This window comes from Crinia signifera, chromosome 7, assembly GCF_055691185.1.
Source record: "Crinia signifera chromosome 7, ASM5569118v1, whole genome shotgun sequence".
Taxonomy (NCBI): Eukaryota; Metazoa; Chordata; class Amphibia; order Anura; family Myobatrachidae; genus Crinia; species Crinia signifera.
The window spans coordinates 166676589-166695640 of record NC_139223.1 but is presented as its reverse complement, the minus strand read 5'-3'; the positions used below and the strand labels follow the sequence as shown (position 1 = coordinate 166695640).

General features: G+C 39.4%; 2 protein-coding genes across 10 annotated transcripts in view; one reads left to right on the top strand and one right to left on the bottom strand.

The window, feature by feature from the left end:
- Positions 1 to 17405, top strand: part of TRPM2 (transient receptor potential cation channel subfamily M member 2) — a 100657-nt gene extending 83252 nt beyond the window's left edge. For 8 of the 9 annotated variants that reach the window (XM_083154239.1, XM_083154237.1, XM_083154238.1 and 5 more), the window contains 9 exons: positions 1511 to 1598; positions 2294 to 2439; positions 4378 to 4454; positions 4589 to 4690; positions 6096 to 6182; positions 6850 to 6955; positions 8159 to 8260; positions 9459 to 9575; positions 11184 to 17405. In XM_083154239.1, the coding sequence (XP_083010365.1) occupies positions 1511 to 1598; positions 2294 to 2439; positions 4378 to 4454; positions 4589 to 4690; positions 6096 to 6182; positions 6850 to 6955; positions 8159 to 8260; positions 9459 to 9575; positions 11184 to 11309 (951 nt within the window). In that variant the 3' untranslated portion in view covers positions 11310 to 17405. Of the gene's footprint in view, positions 1 to 1510; positions 1599 to 2293; positions 2440 to 4377; positions 4455 to 4588; positions 4691 to 6095; positions 6183 to 6849; positions 6956 to 8158; positions 8261 to 9458; positions 9576 to 11183 lie in introns of those variants that run through there. The other variant, XR_014450840.1, reaches the window with a different exon arrangement.
- On the bottom strand, positions 14516 to 15457 carry LOC146021299 (olfactory receptor 10A7-like). The gene has a single exon (XM_083155092.1). It carries the CDS (start codon positions 15455 to 15457, stop codon positions 14516 to 14518), a length of 942 nt encoding a protein of 313 aa, XP_083011218.1.
- Positions 17406 to 19052: the final 1647 nt, after the last annotated feature.

The window sequence follows — 19052 nt, the reverse complement described above, 5'->3', positions numbered from 1 at the left end:
AATATCTTGTCTGTAAAAAACACCCTCCTAACTGTAAAACACTGTGATACAAGGGGCGGTATTCAATGCCAGAGCAAGGGGCTTTTCTACGGTGAGGATGGCTTTTTATTCTGCCGAACAAAAGCCATCCTCGCCGTCAAACCTCCTTGCCGTATTCAACGTTTAGCCAGAATCCTCGCCATCAAAGGACACTGAGGATCACCTTAAACAGCAAGGTTCACCGCAAGTTCAGCAAGTCCGCTGAATTTTGTGGTGAGCCCTGCCGTTTTAATGGCCAACATCGCTGTTTCCACCTTGCCGAATGGAACTACTTTATTACATTAGTAAATGTAAAGACTGCTAAGCTAAGTTCCCTTTTTTCCCTGTATTGTCTTGGAGGTGTCCATTTGGGGATCGACATTAGGGGGCTGTAAGACCATAACCCGGTGGTTCCCAAAGTGTTTTTTTTTTTTATTCAGGTGCCCTGGAGTAAGATGCATTTTCAGCTAAAAAGACGCCCAACCCCAACAGAGTTGGAAAATACCTGTTTGCTGACATACCACGCATGGCATATTGAGGCTAGACGTATGAGGCATCTCGCTCTGTATTTAGTATTGATTCTAAATGTGTGAGGCATCTTCCGCTGGTATTGAGGCTAGATGTATGAGGCATCTTCCGCTGGTATTAAGGCTAGATGTATGAGGCATCTTCCGCTGGTATTGAGGCTAGATGTATGAGGCATCTTCCGCTGGTATTGAGGCTAGATGTATGAGGCGTCTTCCGCTGGTATTAAGGCTAGATGTATGAGGCATCTTCCGCTGGTATTGAGGCTAGATGTATGAGGCATCTTCCGCTGGTATTGAGGCTAGATGTATGAGGCATCTTCCACTGGTATTGAGGCTAGATGTATGAGGCATCTTCCGCTGGTATTGAAGCTAGATGTATGAGGCATCTCCCTCTGTATTTAGTATTGATTCTAAATGTGTGAGGCATCTTCCGCTGGTATTGAGGCTAGATGTATGAGGCATCTCCCGCTGGTATTGAGGCTAGATGTATGAGGCATCTTCCGCTGGTATTAAGGCTAGATGTATGAGGCATCTTCCGCTGGTATTGAGGCTAGATGTATGAGGCATCTTCCGCTGGTATTGAGGCTAGATGTATGAGGCATCTTCCGCTGGTATTGAGGCTAGATGTATGAGGCATCTCCCGCTGGTATTGAGGCTAGATGTATGAGGCATCTTCCGCTGGTATTGAGGCTAGATGTATGAGGCATCTTCCGCTGGTATTGAGGCTAGATGTATGAGGCATCTCCCGCTGGTATTGAGGCTAGATGTATGAGGCATCTTCCGCTGGTATTGAGTCTAGATGTATGAGGCATCTTCCGCTGGTATTGAGGCTAGATGTATGAGGCATCTTCCGCTGGTATTGAGGCTAGATGTATGAGGCATCTTCCGCTGACACATCTGTATTTTATGTTCATATCATTTAATAATTAGCTGGTTGTTAAACAGGTTTTTTTGTTTCCATACAGGCGCTCAGATCTGCAAAAGCCCTGAACTGGATTGTTAACACGCTGCTGGATAATGGATTTGGTTCCAAAGAATCTGCTCCTGTAATTGGTACACAAGGCTGGGGGGATGCAATATATAATGCATCTAATATCTTTCAAAGATAAACTCAATTATTAGCTAGAGGTTTTCTGTTTTTTAAATAAATCAGACATAATTATAATAATCCTAGTGAGAGTCTGAGGGATTTCCGAGCCTGTAAATACTGACACCAGCAAGCAGCAGTCTGGTATAGTGTACTGTACATAACACTGCTATATGTAATGTAAAGCTTCTTAACTTCTCAAATTGCAATTTATCATGGAGTAAAATTGAGGCTATTATCACAGTGTGATGTATTGGGGTGCTTGGGTCCCAAGCTCTGGACTTGAACCTTAGAAATGAAGGACCCACCTGATTAACTCATTTTAGACCTTTCCCGTTATGTGATGTATAGATTCCAAAGTACAGAGAATCTTATATCCAAAATATCCTATAAATATATGTCTAGTGTCCGTTTGTCTCTGAAACACTGCCATCTGTTGGCAGCAAGAGAAACTACATCTACTAGCTTTCGAAGCATTAGCTTTGTTTGTTCTTACTAGTTTCTGATAGACATAAATATACGCTATATTTCCACATATTTATCAGGATATTCACTGACAGCAAATCCTTATCACAGCCCTATACATTTGATGGATAATCTGAGGTTTTGCATATGTAGAATGATCCTGTTTGTCACATTGTTGTTCTTTGTTTGGGGACAGTATCCAGTAAGTTACTTGGGGACATAGACATCAGAGATTCGGATGAATCATTTAGCTCCAAACGCCACGTGAATTCCAGAAACATTCATTACCCTGACTCCAACGTGGTCCGTTTCCCTGTGCCTGACGAGAAAGTTCCTTGGGACGTAAGTCATCTTAATATCTATCATTTATACCCAATCAAATCAGCACCATTATTATATATCCCACAGATCATCAATACATTTTATTTATTAATCTCCGCCTTAACTCTCGCATCTCATCAAAATATGCTTTCATCTTAAGTGTAACATTAACGCTGGACTTTCCCATGGGCGAGTCCCCCGGCCCGCTGCCCCATGCCGCCCCCTTGCCCACCAGCCACAATGTTAGGTGCGTGCACCCAGCGATCAGTCTGTTTGCCATGGGCGCATGCACCTGGCGCTTGCACATGCACAGAAATGCGTATGCGCATTTCAAAAACATTGTGCTTGCATGCAAGGGTACGGACCTTAATAAGGTCCTTTATCCACATAACGAACGCATGCCCCCCCACCACTCGAATCTCCACACTACGAAGCAAGCGGATGTGTACGCTTACACATCCGCTCGCATGCGCCTACACAGAGGAAAAATCATTTGATGGTAACTCACCATCAAATGATTTTTCCTTCGTTCTTTATGTTCATCTGCACACTTTCTGCCGAATTGGGGGTGGGCACTGACATCATGTGACATCATCTGCCTGCTCCGAGCAGGCAGGGGAACATCTGCATTTGCTGGGGTCTGTCTAGCGTTTCTACGGGTGTGCTCCCCGTTTTTGTTGGCACACCCGTGAAACACTGTGCATGTCGCTCAGGCAGCGAGCACCCGGCAAATGAAAAATTTGCAGAAGGGTTTTCACATGCACATTATCGCACATTGGGGACAGGCGGAATTTGGACCTGTGTGAAGATGGTGTGGTGGGGTACAGTATTTGCCACTTCTTGTGCAAAAATGGCTGAGAACAGATGTGTAGGTAACTTTTAAGGCGAAGAACACCCTAGGTATGGATAAATCCGGTGGGCAATCCATTTTAGGACTACACTGTTTTGAAGAAATCATAAGATCAGAGGATAACAAAGACATCTTGTAGAAAAATGTACAACCCAGTATACGAAAACTAGGTTAGGCTCAAAGATTTTGGGTCCTTCAGCAAAGACCCCAAAACACACATTCAAAAGCCAAAAAGAATGGTTGAAATAAAATGGATAAAAAAATCTATTTTAAACGAGCCAACAATCTTTAAATCTTAAAAATTTTGAACTATTCTCCATTGGTTTTGCAAACCAGCAAAAATCTGCTATTTACTAAAGGCAAAATTAACCAAAAACCCTTTTTTAGAACACTTCGGAACATTAAACCAATTATTAATATCCTTGCAAGTTTTGTCAAGTAAATATGCAAATAAAGAGTTTAATTGTGAAAAAAGATATTGTGTTGGATGTCCACCTAAATCCATAACCAGTCCCCAACCTCTCAACATGGGCTGGTACTGTAAAATCAAAGGAAAAACTTGATGTTGGTACTCCAAATTTTTTCAATAATCTCCACGGAGATGAACCAGCCGGACTGCTTACGTCATAGAATGGAGTATGAGTACAGACTTTATCTTAATATTTTATTCACAGATGGACTGCATGTGCCAACAGGTCCTTATTGTCTGGGCCATCTCGGGCAGGATTACTGGTACCTTCAGTCTGCCTGTAAACATATTAACCCCACACCGACCACCAGCAGTGTTTAGCCCAGGATTGATTCATGTTCAGGAGGAGGACCCAATTTTTATTAGAGGTCCCAATCGATCTGATTTGTGGTATGGCTAAGATATCCCATGTTGTGTGTCTCCCTACTATTGCATCAGCCCGGACACCATGGCATTTTCCCCCAAGATTTTCAAGTTCCAGACCATGTATTTATTATTTTACTGCTTATGTTATTTAAAATTACCAATAAAAAATAGCTAAATTGAAAACAAAAAATTATTTATGAATTTTTATTTTACACTTCTAGATTGCAGAAATTTTGGACTAATCATGGAATTATTTATTTTTGCTTTATTCTAGGTGGAATTCAGTATTTATAATCCTCCTTTTTATACAGCTGTTAGAAAAGACAAAAATTTCCATGATCCTTATACAAAGTAAGAGTTAATTTCTTCTGTACTTTTGATATTATTATTACTATTATTATTATTACTATTATTATTATTATTATTATTATAGAGGTCATCAAAAAGCGTCTGAGTATGTAAAATATTTTTGATTTTTTTTTAAGCTCTGTCGAGACTCTTCTAAAAATCAACTACAACACTTTTGATGGAACCATCAATCGCCAAAGTCACTATGCAACCTACGTGGTGCAGGACGGGTTGCCTCAGTAAGTATCACTTTACTCTGATGTTTTGTCTCTCCGAAAGTGCAAAGCAGAGTCATGAATTCTACTGAATTGTCACTGAAAATGTTAAACGTGTTTACACTGTGTCTGTTCATGATATTGTTCTCTTACACATAAAGTAGTCAAAAAATCAGTTCTCAGAAAATAAGAAAATGGGTTTTAATAAATACAGATGTAACCATGCTCATCTTGGCTACATCACGACCGCTAGTGCCCGTTTGGCGCACCAAGTCATACCGCAACTCAGGGCACCAAGCTGCCAGCTAATGTATCTCTATGGGCCGCTGTTGCAACTACTTCGCACAGGGAATTCAATTAACCACAATGCTAACTCATGACTAATTTTTTCGCTTTTGCCTATTCATTATCTTTAATAAAGTGGTGCATGCCGCATCTTATCGGGGATTATGTTTCCTGTGCCTTTCACAGGCCATAAAATTCCTGAAAGCATCCTGGTTTTGAGGGAAAACAGGGCAGTTTCTCCTGAATATTCACCCCTTAGATGTAATACTTATCAGGTACAGTATGGTCAATTTGGAGAAGAATATTGTTGACATGGTAGTGATATTGATACATTGGGCATGTCCACATTGACCACATTGACATTCATAATTTTAACTTTACATTCTAATCATTTTGAAATTTAAATAGATTCAAAGGGATACATTTACAAAGATGGGAATTCTACTCTAGATGGGATGTTGCTATGGGCAACCAATCAGAATCTTCTTTTTGTTTATTTAGCACCTTCTAGAAGTTGGCTATCGCAACATCCCATCTAAAATAGAACTACCATCTTAGTAAATTTCCCTCCAAAGTCAACAATGCTTCCATTTTGTTTATTTGTTGTTCTATCTTGTTTTGTGTATTTGTTTGCTATATATTTTGCAGTAGAATTACTAGTTTTTACTGTTTTTTGATGTCTTGTGGATTTTAAATTAAAATGTAACTTGAAAAGAAAAAAGTCCCTGGTGTACTAGTGGTGGTGTAGTGAAGGCAGGGGGCCCTTCAAAGTGTTGCTATGGGGCCCATAGGGGTCTGTCTATACCACTGAGCTGGTATAAAAATTGTATTTATAAATACAATATATTTAACAGTAAAAAGTGTTCTCGGATGTGACTATTTACAGCTGCTGTCTTATGTAGTTTGTGTAACCATAGTATTGTTCTTTGCTGAGAGTTAATATGTATCTGACTGCCACTGTCTGGGTGTTGAAACGTCACTACCACCTACAGTACAGTAAGTAGCAGAACATAGTTTGCCACATTTAGGGAGGCAAAGGGGGTGTGCGTGGGTGACAATCAATCAATAATCACAGGTACATACTGCCCCTCATATCTTTTCTTTTTTGGCCTGGTAACAAACTCATTTCTGTAATTTATTGCAGGAATCCAATGGGACGAACTGGATTAAGAGGCAGAGGAAGTTTATGTTGGTTTGGCCCAAACCATTCTGTACACCCAATAATAACACAGTACGTATACATCCGCCATTCCCTCTTTACTTCATGCAAATGGCCCCAGGTTGTGTCAATCACTTTAGAAGAAATACACATTGCGAACATTGTCGTAAGACTTTCTCAACACATGCACAGTGCACTGTATGCCCATGCGCTATGGTAGTAAAATCATTCCGATGCAAACAAAACGGCCATTCCATCCATCTCTGGTGCATGATGATCAACTTGTATTTGTATCAGTTTCAAAAGCATTGTTAGCTACATTTAAATTGGAAAAAACATTTAACAAAAACAAACATTGCATTATAATTCTAAGAAGAATTGCACGAATACAAGAACTCATATTTGAAATATATTATTTGTTTCTGTAGTATACATAAACTGGGGGGGGGGGGTTAGGCATTAACAGGGGATTAAGGGTTAGGCTGTGGTGGTGGTGGTGGGGAGGGTTAGAATTAGCCTGCAGGAGGGAGCTTAGGGTAGTGCACTTGCAATGGTCTGACCGCCGGCCTCACCACTTCCAGTTATCAGTATGTGTTCCCTTTTTAGAGTGTAGTGCAATTGGAGTACTGTTATACACAGTACTGTCTGAGATGAAAGCTTAGGCTGTACATACACATCCTTTCAAGCCTGCAGAGATATCCGTTATTATTTTGAAATCATTTTCTTTTTTTCTCTGCAGGTGGAAGAGAAATAAGGATGGTTCTATTAGTAGGAAAAAGTCAAAGAAAATGCTAGAAGTCCTGGTCATGAAACATAGCTCATCAGAGCACTGGGCGCTACCTGGGGTAGGTAACTTACTGTTTGTGTAAATAAAAATATATCCTTATTACTGCATCACAGATCAGTTATTAAAGATAAATATACATGATCCAGTGTTGTACAGGGGCATGAAGGCCTCTCACCCCAGGAAATGCACTGGTAGTGGAACAAGCTTCAGGGGTGTGGCCAGCCATCTGAGGGGGCATGGACAGTCACCATGAGGGTGTGGCCATTAGAGAGGCCAAAAAGCAGGGCCCTTTATAAAGGAGGGGATGAGAAAATATATTTTGATAGGCAAAAGCACCTAACATAATTAATGATCGTGACCCATAGAGTTGGGGTTAAGGCTCTCAAGCAGTGGGGCCAACCAGGGGAATTCCTCTGTGAACCTGTGGGCTAGTCTGTCCTAGACTGGATGCCATAAAATTATTATTTACATAAGATCCTTAATAATGATGACAGGGGATGATGCGGAGGGCATTTAGTATACTGACACCTGTATCCTGACTGCCATCAAAAGAGCGGAACTTTGAAATGGATCAGGATGATGATACCGGACGACACACCGCAGGCACCCAAAGTATGCGCGGTGTGCTAGTCTGCGGCTGGGGAAGGGGGGTTTAGGCACTAGTGGGAGGACATAGCGTTAGGCTCCACAGAGGGAGTTCAGGGTTAAGCTTCCAGGGTAGAAGAGAGGCAACAATCATTGGCCAACCGGAGATGGCAAGAGGGAGTACGTAGGGGAATGAGGTTTGAGATGTAGGAAGCAGTAGAGTAGAATTAGAGAGGGCCTTGTATGTTGGGATGAGGAGTGTGAGGAGGAATCTGTAGGGCAATTGGAGCCAGTGCATATTTTCTTGAAGGCACAAGTGGAGCGGTGGTTTTGGATTAAGATAAGTCTATCTTATATCTTTTTTGTTAGATGGTAAACCAAGTGGCCAAAAATACAATGGGATGGGATACACTAATACACATAATGAGATGTACACAGTTCTCTACACAGAATTCTACAAATGGAAAACAGTCCATTTTCTTTTCCACATTGATATTTCTAGCTGTTATACTGTAGATGTGGTCAAGTAACATGTGGGGGTGGGAGCCGACTACAGTACATTCAACCTTTAGATATTGCTCCAATATACATAGATAATAAAGGCAGTTTACCATAGAGATAATAAAAGGATTTATATAATTACTTTTCACAGTTTTATGTATATTTTCCTGAACAGGGATCTCTGGAACCAGGGGAAGCACTACCACGCAAATTAAAGAGGATCTTCAAATACAAATTCTTAGAAACTTTCCAAAACTTGATGAGCAAAAGCAGAGAAGTAAGAATCTAAGATACATATTGCAGATGTAACCCTTTGAGTGCCAAGGGAATTTGTCAAAATAGTTGTAAAAATTGGCAAGCAGACATTTTTATTCATCATAACGACCTGTAATGGTTACAATATATATAGTAAATATAATCTATTTTACATAACCTTTTTTTATTTTAATTTATATAACAAATACCAGTGACGCTGGTATATTTAGCAAATATTTTGAACATCTCTCACAGAGATGTTAGCACTCAATGGGTTTAATAATACTAATACTATACTGAATTAATAATAGAACATAAAGGGTGAGATTTAATAGGATGAGAGATTCAGAAAGTGAGAGATTTGGTGATAAATCTCCAGTTTTTTTAAAGCGGCAATCATTTACACTGCAAAACCAGTTTGATTTTGAAGTGTAAATGATTGCTGCTTTAAAAATACTAGAGATTTCTCACCAAATCTCTCATTTTCTGAATCTCTCATCCTATTAAATCTCACCCATTGTCTTATAAGGATTAGATTACAATATGTTATTAAATGAATGCCCCAGTCAACTGGGCTACTTTTTTTTTTTACTCCCCCCTACCTTATCCTGAGTGTTTAACACTGACTGATGAGCTCTCTATCTATGCATTTGGCCATCAAAAATATCTCATTCTTCACCTCATTTGGTTCCTGAATTATCCTCCGTTTCTTCCACATCAATGTCTACAAAATTGTACCTGGTCCTCTCTTATTGTACATTTCTATCCACCATAGGGAGGATAAGCATAGATGGTGTAGTGGTTAGCATTACTGCCTTACCCACCGCTGAGGTCATGGGCCTAACTGAGTGGGGTTTGGTTATTCTCCCCTTACTTGCATGGGTTTCCTCCCACATTCTGAAAATATACTGGTAGGTTAATGGGTTTCTAACAAAATTAACCCTAGAATGCTGTCACCATTCCATTATTTCTGACACCCACCCCCCCCCCCCCCCGGCAATTCGACACTCTAGTCTGACCTTTTTTATACAAAATGCTCTGTGTGCTGAGCACTTGTGGAGGACGTTTCTCTCTTGCAATCTTCCTCTGCTTCACATTCATTACCACCTCCTATAGCTCCACATGTTCTCCTGCTAAGCAATAATACTGCAAGGTCCACATCTCCTTGCAGAACTCAGAGTAGCTGTGACTACAATGCATGTTCTATATGTTTCCTGTAGGTGTTCAAAGGATATGTGGACGATCCACGGAATACAGACAATGCTTGGATAGAGACAACTGCAAAGAACATACACTATGATCAGCACGATGACCCGCTACTACTAGAATTAAATGAAGTAAGGTCATGTGACATTAGGTTATTTGCTTTCTTTTTACTTATTTTGCCCAGTGCCCTCCTTCTTCTTTTACATTAGAGACAATGTGACTGATGGCCCATAGCTCTCGTGCGCCAGACTGATTTCAAGTGACTCCTGGTTGGTTATCAAATCAATATGTGTTGCTACCGCTGTGGTTTAATTAGAACAACAATAATTAATTAAAACTAAAGTATCATTTCTGTCCATTATGTCGGATATAGTAGAATTATTCCAATAAAAAAGTAATTATAGTTAAACAATGTTTCTGATAATATTGCATTTGTATTACGATATAGAGAATACTCCAATAAAACTCATCTTTAATGTTCCCTCTGCACAAATATAAGATTGGTGGGTGACGTCTGTTATTGTACCTGAAGATTCTTAAAGTTGTATAATTATAGCGATAGATGATGAATATAATTTACAGTATTAATGATCATAATAATTTAAGATGATTCCTGTTGGCTGTTGAAGCAATAAGCCGCGGTCATATGTACTATACTTTTGTGTAATTCCTCCATTTGCCATCTAATAGTCCAATTAAGAATATTTGTTTAAAAGCAGATTAGTACTAACGTAATTTACAGTATGAAAACAATGGTCAGTTCGCCATTGAACAATTGTTTGCAATGCATAGGAGATTTCAGTTTGCCACGGTAATTGAATTGCCATTTTTTTCCTGGTAATTAGAATAATGCCCAATTTTGTGCTGAAACATTTACCTATTTCCATGCAAAAACATACGCAATCTGGGACAATTCCCCAGATCCATGAGTTTTCCCAATCATGGCCGCAAAAAAAATGATACTTATCGAGGGTTTGGTTTCTCCTACCTCGGAGCAGGTGAAAAAAAATCCCCAATAATGCCAGGTAGTGCCGGACCTAACCCTGTGGAGGCCCCATGGCAGTCAAAATCTTGAGGCCCCCCTCGCAAATGATCTCCTAATAAGTACTTAATTTTACCAACTGTCTACAATCTGGAAACTGTATAGTGAATCTAATGTCTGTAGCTTATGTAATTTAATGGGTAAATTACATTAATACAGTATTTTTATAAATTAAAATGGAATTAATACCTTTATCTTTAATGAAGGTTTTGGTTCTTTGAATTGATTAATTTGTTTTTAACAATTTCTATTTGACAATTGAATTAACTTAATTTAATTAGTTTAAATAATAATGATTTAATTAACAATTTATTTTTAAAGAATGTTTGATTGTAGATCAAACCAATATTATTTGATTCCATTGTCACAGGGCCCCTAAAAGATGCGGGCCGATTTGCCTACATTGCCTATTTGGTAATCCGCTACTGATGCCAGGTATTGGCGTCAATTGAATTACCCCCCAGGAATCAATTGGCAGCAGTAATATACTCTTTCTAATTGAATTCTACCTGTTGCTTTAATGTGTGATTTGTGGAAATACGATTACTGAAAACTGTAGTGGTGCACAATGTTGTCTGATCCATATTTGATAAAGTTATTTATATTGTATTTATTACAAGCTGAATTATGTTAAGGTTCCCTAATTGTAAATATACTTGATCTCTAATATAATTTTTTTTATATAATTTTATTCTAGAATATACAAAGTCATGATGAAGAGATCGCTGTCCAGTGGCAAGTTGTAGACCAGAGGATACCCCTCTACGCAAATCACAAAGACATCCTGCAAAAGGCCGTAGACTGTTACAATGCATACTATTGATATATAGCTTTCTGACCTGTGATCGCTGCTTTTAGTTGAGTGCCTTTCCTTGCAATATATACTTTTTTATCACAATCCTTTTTAGGTGTTTTAAACTCAGGAACTCATAAGAAATGTTTGACATGTTTGGTTATTGTCATTGTTACTTGCATTTGGGAGGTTATTGGAATTCACTCAAAAAATCCTACATTAAATTTAATTCAAGGAGCAAAAGATGTCAGCATGGCATGCCAAGGCCTAGTGCAAGTATAGGCATTAGTGACTATGCTGATCTAACAAACAATGGGCTCTATTGGTGGCTGTGGTATGAGATCCCAGATATTGAGCAAGAAGTTTCAAAGTTGGTATTCTGTAGGGCATTAATGTGTGAGGCATATTAAGGTGTCAGGGGCATATCTGTTGGGCATAATCAGGTGTACTGGGCAGTACTGTATGGCTCATAATAAGGTGTCAGGTGCCTTACTGTATATGTCTTAAAATTATGTAGGCTTATTACTGTGTAGGGCATAATTTGATGCAAAGGAAAATACTGTGTGGGTCATACTATGTGCAGGGGCCTTTACTGTGCATTAATTAAAATGATGCAGGGAACAGTACTGTGTGGTGCATAATATGGATGTAGGGGCATTAGTGTGTGCTGCATAATATGGTGTAAGGGGCATTGCAGTGTGGTGCAAATTATATAAGTGACATTACAGTGTGGTGCATAATGTGTAAGGGACATTACTATAATAAGGAAATATTACAATGTAAGGGGCATGAATCATTTTTTTTTCTCTGTTGACCAATGCCTGGGTTGCAGGGTGCAAAACTGGGGTGTAATGTAGTCTTTTCTTGCAAGACCTTGCAGCAATACCCTTGTAGTGAGACAACACCCCTTTTTAACTTTGGCACACACAAGTTTTTCGTTTTAAAAGTGGCAAGTTTTTTAGAAAGTCCAAGATATGAGATCCTAAATGTTATTTTGCCACATCTTGTTATTCTTATTACAGTACATCTCATAGCTATTGAGTTAAATTAACAGCTCATCCACAGCAACGTGTAGGTAACAATGGAAAAATAATTATTGTATAGCAGCTGCCACACAGAATATTGGGAATATACTCTAACACCGACAACAGAAAGTAACACAGTAGCCGTAGTCTATTCCTACTTACTGCCGTATAAAATGCTTTAAAAGTTGCACATCTGAGTCTCACATATTCGCCAGACAGGATGGCGCAACAAAAATAAAATAGTAACAACTAAAAAAAGTTCATATTAAGTACAAAGTTTAAAGCACTAGGCTCTAAATGGAAACAATTCAAGTTAATGGAAATAAGAATCTTCTGCTTTTTCTTCACATGATGTTTTGGATAACTTCAGGGTTTTATTTGAGTGCTACTGTTCTTACAAGAGCGAGCATCCATATAAGTATGCTGGTGGGATTCGTATTAACCGTTTGTGTGCCAACATCTCTGTGAGAGATACATAAAATACACGCTATAAATGCCAGCGTTGCTCACATTTGTTATATAGATTCAAGTAAAAAAATGTATGTAAAAAAAGATTATATTTCCTATATAAGGTAACATTACAGGTCATTACGTTGAATAAAAATGTTTGCATGGCAAATTTTTCACCTGTTTTGACAGATTCGCTCGGCACTCAAGGGGTTAATATCCAATACTCCTTTTTAATTCCAATATGCCTAGAACATCTTCTATTGTAAATGTGTCTACTTTTTAGATTTCATAATACTTATTGCTACATAATCCATCTTTCACGTAATGTATGATATATAAATATACTTTCAAATGTACAAATTAAATGATTTATTTAACCAAGTATTAAATGATGATTTGTGGCAATTGTTCTATTACCGGTACTGATTATGGCCTCATGGTCAGGTGTGAAAGACAATTAAAATTACAAATTTAATAAATTATTGAGTTATTTAGTTAATTATGACTAATTTGAGTCATAATAATTGTACAACAGATTTTTCGATTATCAAATAGAATGTTGTACAATTCATATAAATGCCTTCCCCAGTATTCATATATACCAGTAACGGGAATGTACAGTTCATAATGACCATGGGACAGCCTACAGGGTCAACACTTCATTGTGAATGTGCACCATTTTTTACATCCTGACCTTACTTTCTCTGCCTCATTATTTTAATCATTGTAGACCAAATGTGTTCTTACGTAACAATATAATGCAACACCAGTCATCAGTTACCATAGTTACAAAATGGAAACTGATTTCTCTGTACTATATGAGAAACTGCTAATTAATGAATAAATAATAAATATATAAACAAATACATATTCTACATTAGAAAGCTTTCCTATAAGCAAAATCAACAACATATAGGTGGATATTTATCAAAGTTCGTAGATAGATAAAGTGGAGCAATGGCGTAACTACAAATTTTTCATACCCTTTTTGGTGCTCCCCTCATGTGTAGTATTGTCAGGGGTCCTTCTTTGTTGTCAGGAGATCCCTCACCTGCGGTCCTGAGCGAATGTGCGCAACTGGTTCCTTTATACTATTGAAAACGTCCCTCCCAAAGAGACCGCCTCCATTGTTGGAAGGACATCATGTAGCAGTCCAGTACAGATGTACCCACAATACCCCTAGCACTCAAACGCCACACAGTGCCTCTGCGGTGACTGTTGCTATGCCACTGTTTGGTTGGTACTTGAGTTCTCTCTGAGCTTTGATACATCCCACCCAAAGGGGAAATTTATTAAGATGGGAATTCTATTTCAAATGGGCTGTTGCTATGGGCAACCAATCAGAATCTACTTCTTATTTATTTAGCACCTTCTAGATAATAGTTAGTATCTGATTGGTTTCCCATAGCAACATCCCATGTAAAATAGAACTTCCATCTCACTAAATGTCCCACAAAGTTCAGCAACTGTTCATGTTCTGCCACTGATTTAAATTATTACTTCAAGTTCTTATTGAATATATTTGCATAACCATCTTGATTGCCTTATAGTTCACAATTTCTGATAGATGAGTCAGTCTAAAGTTTCAATTATTACAAACTTCAGAAATCAGGCAAAAGATTTAAGATTCCTTTGCTTACACTCAAAATTGGGATAATAGAGATGAGCGGGTTCGGTTTTACTCGGATCTCAAAGCGGGATCTTATTGGCTATCCAAAACATTTGACAGCCGAAAGTCAATCAGAAAAATCCCAAAAGCTTTCACAATTTTGGAAACATTTTATTTTTCAAAAATTTTGTTAACGCTGTTTTGACTTCTTTGTTCCTAAGTGTATAAATCAATGGATTTAGCATAGGTGTTATTATAAAGTAGAAAACTGTTATTATTTTGTCCGTATCTGGGGAAGATGTTGACCTGGATTTCATGTATACGGCCATGGCTGAGCCATAAAACATTGCCACAACCATCATGTGCGAGCCACACGTAGAGAAAGCTTTTTTCTGCCCCGTCAAAGAAGAAATCTTTAAGATGCTCGTTATTATCCTTATGTAAGAAACACATATAAAAGTGACAGGTATAATTAGTATCAATACGCCCACAATAAAAATCACAGATTCAACGATCATTATATTCTGACACCCAAGGGATAGGAACTCTGGGACCTCACATAAGAAATGGTTGATTTCATTCCGCCCGCACAGGTTAATATTCAGTGTAAGTGCAATGTGGCAGATTGAGAGAAGGAACCCACACACCCATGTACCTACAGCTATTTTAATGCACGCAGATCTGTTGATAATTATAGTGTAATGTAATGGATAACATATAGCTATGTAACGATCATAAGCCATAATAGCCAGCAAAATGCATTCACATTCCCCTAGAGACAAGGAAATGTACATTTGAGCTGCACACTCTACATAAGAAATGGTCCTCTTTACTGATATTAAATCTTTCAGCATCCTCGGGACACTGGTAGATGACACACAGATGTCCATGAGTGAAAGGTTGGTAAGAAAGAAATACATAGGAGTCTGGAGATTGTTATCTGTTGTGGTCAAAGCGATAATGAGGAAGTTTCCAACCAGAATCATTACATAAATCAGCAAAAAGGCAACAAAGAGTATAGTCCTTGTGGTGGGGTCTGCAGAGAGTCCCAGAAGAACAAACTCCACCACCGCCGTGTCATTTTTCCGAGACATTCTAGTGAGGAACACAGAATATATTTGTGAAAGTGTAATGCTATAAAAGAATTATATATACATCATAACAATAGAGAAGTCATACTACTAAGGCAAAATGAAACCAAATGAAATAAATAAAGCAACTTGCCCGTAGTATAAGTTTATGTGCTGAAACAGACTAATAATACAGTGGGGTTGCAGTTAGAATCCCGACTCCGGAATCCCGACTGCCGAAATCCCGACACTTTCTCCTTCTATGGGTGTCCACGACACCCATAGAGGGAGAATTAATTAGTGTGCCGAGCGTAGCGAGTAGGGATGCCAATACCGGGGCATTTTTTCACTCCGGGATTTAAAAATACTCAATTCTGGGATTCCCAGGATCCCGGTATTGGCATCCCTAGTTCGCAGGCGTGTGACCCATACCCACCCCCATGGAGTGGGTTTGGAGGTGCACGGTGCCTACGGGGGGATGCACCTCCTCCTCAGCAGCCGAAGAAGCAGGCAGGCACGGGCGGGCGCAGGTGAAGGCACGGGCGGGCGCAGGTGAAGGGGCGTGCGGGCAGGCGCAGGAAAAGAGGTGGGGGCGGGCGGCCATGAGATGGGGCATGCGGGTGGCCAGAAGGGGGGCAAGAGATTTGTGTTGCATATGTGGTTTGGGATTCTAGGAGTGTTGAGGTGTATCTAAGGCTGGAGCAGTCCAGGCGCTGTCATTATTTTCTAATTTTTTTCAAAGAGAAGGGTGACAGTAGAGTGGGCAGTGTGGCCTGCGCAGCGTGACCATCATGCTGCGCAGGCCGCACGCCGGGGGCAGGAACAGCCGGGCAGTGTCTGAGCACTCGCTCAGACGCTGCCCGGCATTAGACTGCGCATGCGCAGTCTAATCCCAAAATCACGGAATTGGATACTCCAATCCCGGGATTGAAATCCCTGACTTTTTAGGGCCAAATCCCAGGATCCCACCAATCCCGGGATTGGCCACCCTAGTAACGAGACACCGGGCCACTGCGTGGCAAGTGCAGCGAGTCCGCAAGTGGGGACGATCCATGTCCCCCCCCCTTGTCGGGATTCCGGTGGTCGGGATTCCGGCATCGGGATTTTGAAAGCCGGGATTCCGACCGCCAGAAATTAGTACCAATCCCATCCAGTGGTATTTTTGTGATCGTACCCAGAAGTATGCAGTACTGGCACCTTTTGGTGTAAAATTTTATTCTTAGAAGCGGCTATAAATCCTGTATCAATGGAGAAGATTTACTCTTAAACTTTTGTGCTACAAAAGATCATAGAGCATAATATACCTCTATGCATTTAGAACAATGTCAACCTTTCTGAGGTCAACATTCTGTCAATGTCAACATTTTGCATGTGAATGTCAATTACATTTTAATGTTCGAGTCTAAACGGCTTAGGTTGTCAGAAGGACATTTTGCCCTGGGGCATTTGCTGAGCTGACTCAGCCAGAGGGATTTTCCTTCAAGCAAGTTAGCCACTGGGTGGGGTCACTGATTGGAGTGGTGTATTGAAGTTACTCTATATTAGGGACTGTGCCCCAGACTAGGGTCTATTGTGTGAGATATACACATGTTTTTGTTATTGTTGTCCTTAAGTGTTGGGATTGAGCATTAGATCGTAAATTAGCCTTGCTTAGAATGGCATTCTGGTACTGGTATAGAATGGTATTGACTGACATAGCCCATTACTGGGTTCTACACTACTACTTTGCTAGTTGGGCCATCCAGTAGGCATGATAACAAGAAAAAGGCAGAAACCATTGTTGCACAAAACTGAAAAAATGTAGTGAGCCCACCCTAGGTAGGGAAGGGATCTAGCGGGGGCGCTTGGTGGGAGTGGCTTCCCAGCAGCTGCTATACACAGGTTAGTTACTCCTGTATGTGAAATAAGAACAAAAAGAAGAAGTAGCAGCGCTAAAGGGATTTGAAAAGAATTGGAAGATCTTTACAGAAATTTTTACTAAAATACACAAAACAAAAATGTACAATATGTAATGAAAATTTCACAAATTATGAACATGAAAATTAAAATACGGTTAAAAGCTTATTTCCACACTACAGTAGCAGTAAGGAGAGTCCGACCACTTGGATACAAGGACATTGCCATCAACTTACCCATCTGGTGCGGTAACTATGTTTCTTAACTATCCTGGGCATACTAGGAACGGACTCTCCTTACTGCTACTGTAGCGTGCAAATGGGCTTTTTACCGAATTTTAATTTTCATGTTCATAATTTCATTACATCTTGTACTTATGTGTATTTTTTGTCTATTTTAGTAAAAATTTCTGTAAAGATCATCCAATTATTTTCAAATCATTTTAGCGCTGCTACAGTACTTCTTTGTTTTTGTTCTTATTTCAAAAACCCTCGTTGGCATGGTTGAGTGCACTGCAGGCCGCTACTGGAATAAAGGGTGTAAAGTGATCTACTTGCATTCTCACTGCCACCATATTAGTTATAGGTATATTGTTTTCAATAATGTATGACCAAAGTCATCACCAACACTTGTGTACTTATTGTTATGTTTTACAGTTTCAGATCTGTTATTGGACTGTCTAGTAGTACATAGCTGGCATTCAGTATGCCAATAAGGTGTATTGATGTATATTCTGACAAAAGCATCTATTACATTCAAGCTGCAAAATGTCTCTTAGCAAAAACAATAAAATAAACTTTTGATTAAAAAAGGGCAAAAAACACAAATATAAAGCAAAAAATGGTTCATGGAAAATGGTATGGTGGAGATCCCATTCATATGCTCAGAATGTGCTGTAGTTTGTGTGATTCGGTGATAAACCCAAGAATTATCTAATAAAATGTGTGTTTGGACACCTCAACAGATAAAAGTGAATTTTTAATTGAATAAAGTAAGTATTTGTGTGGCTGTCACCTTGGGCCTTATTTTGGTTCACTCTTTCTGACAAAATCCTTCTTAGATGGACAAAACCAAGTGCACTGCAGGGGGGCAAATGTAAAATGTGCAGAGAGAATTAGATTTGGGTGAGTTATTTTGTTTCTGTGCAGGGTAAATACAGACTGCTTTATTTTTGCACTGCAATATAGATCTCACTTTGAAGTAAAACCCCACCCAAATCTAACTCTCTCTGCACAAGTAAAATGTGCCCCCCTGCAGTGCACATGGTTTTGTCCATCTAAGAAGGATTTTGTCAGAAAGAGTGAACCAAAATAAGGCCCCATGTTATTTATTTATTTATTTGCAGTTTCTTATATAGCGCAGCAGATTCCGTTGCGCTTTACAATAGTAGACAGTGATAAAACAAACTGGGTAACAGACAGACTTGGAGGTAGGAGGGCCCTGCTGCAAGCTTACAATCTATTAGGTTTATAGGAGGGAAACACAAGGACAGGCATCAGTAATAGCATAGCAGTCCCAACAAGTTACAAGTCCAGGAGGGAAGCTATATAATACATAAGTGCCTCAGAGGGTTATGCGTGTAGAAATATGATATATGATAGGCTTGCCTGAAGAGGTGAGTTTTCAGGGAACGCTTGAACCTTTGGAGGCTAGCGGAGAGTCTTATTGTGCGTGAAAGGGCATTCCATAGGATTGGAGCAGCCCGATGAAAGTCCTGTAATAG

Coding starts and splice junctions, on each gene's coding strand:
- LOC146021299 (XM_083155092.1), bottom strand. CDS start 15,457: ATGTCTCGGAAAAATGACACGGCGGTGGTGGAGTTTGTTCTTCTGGGA.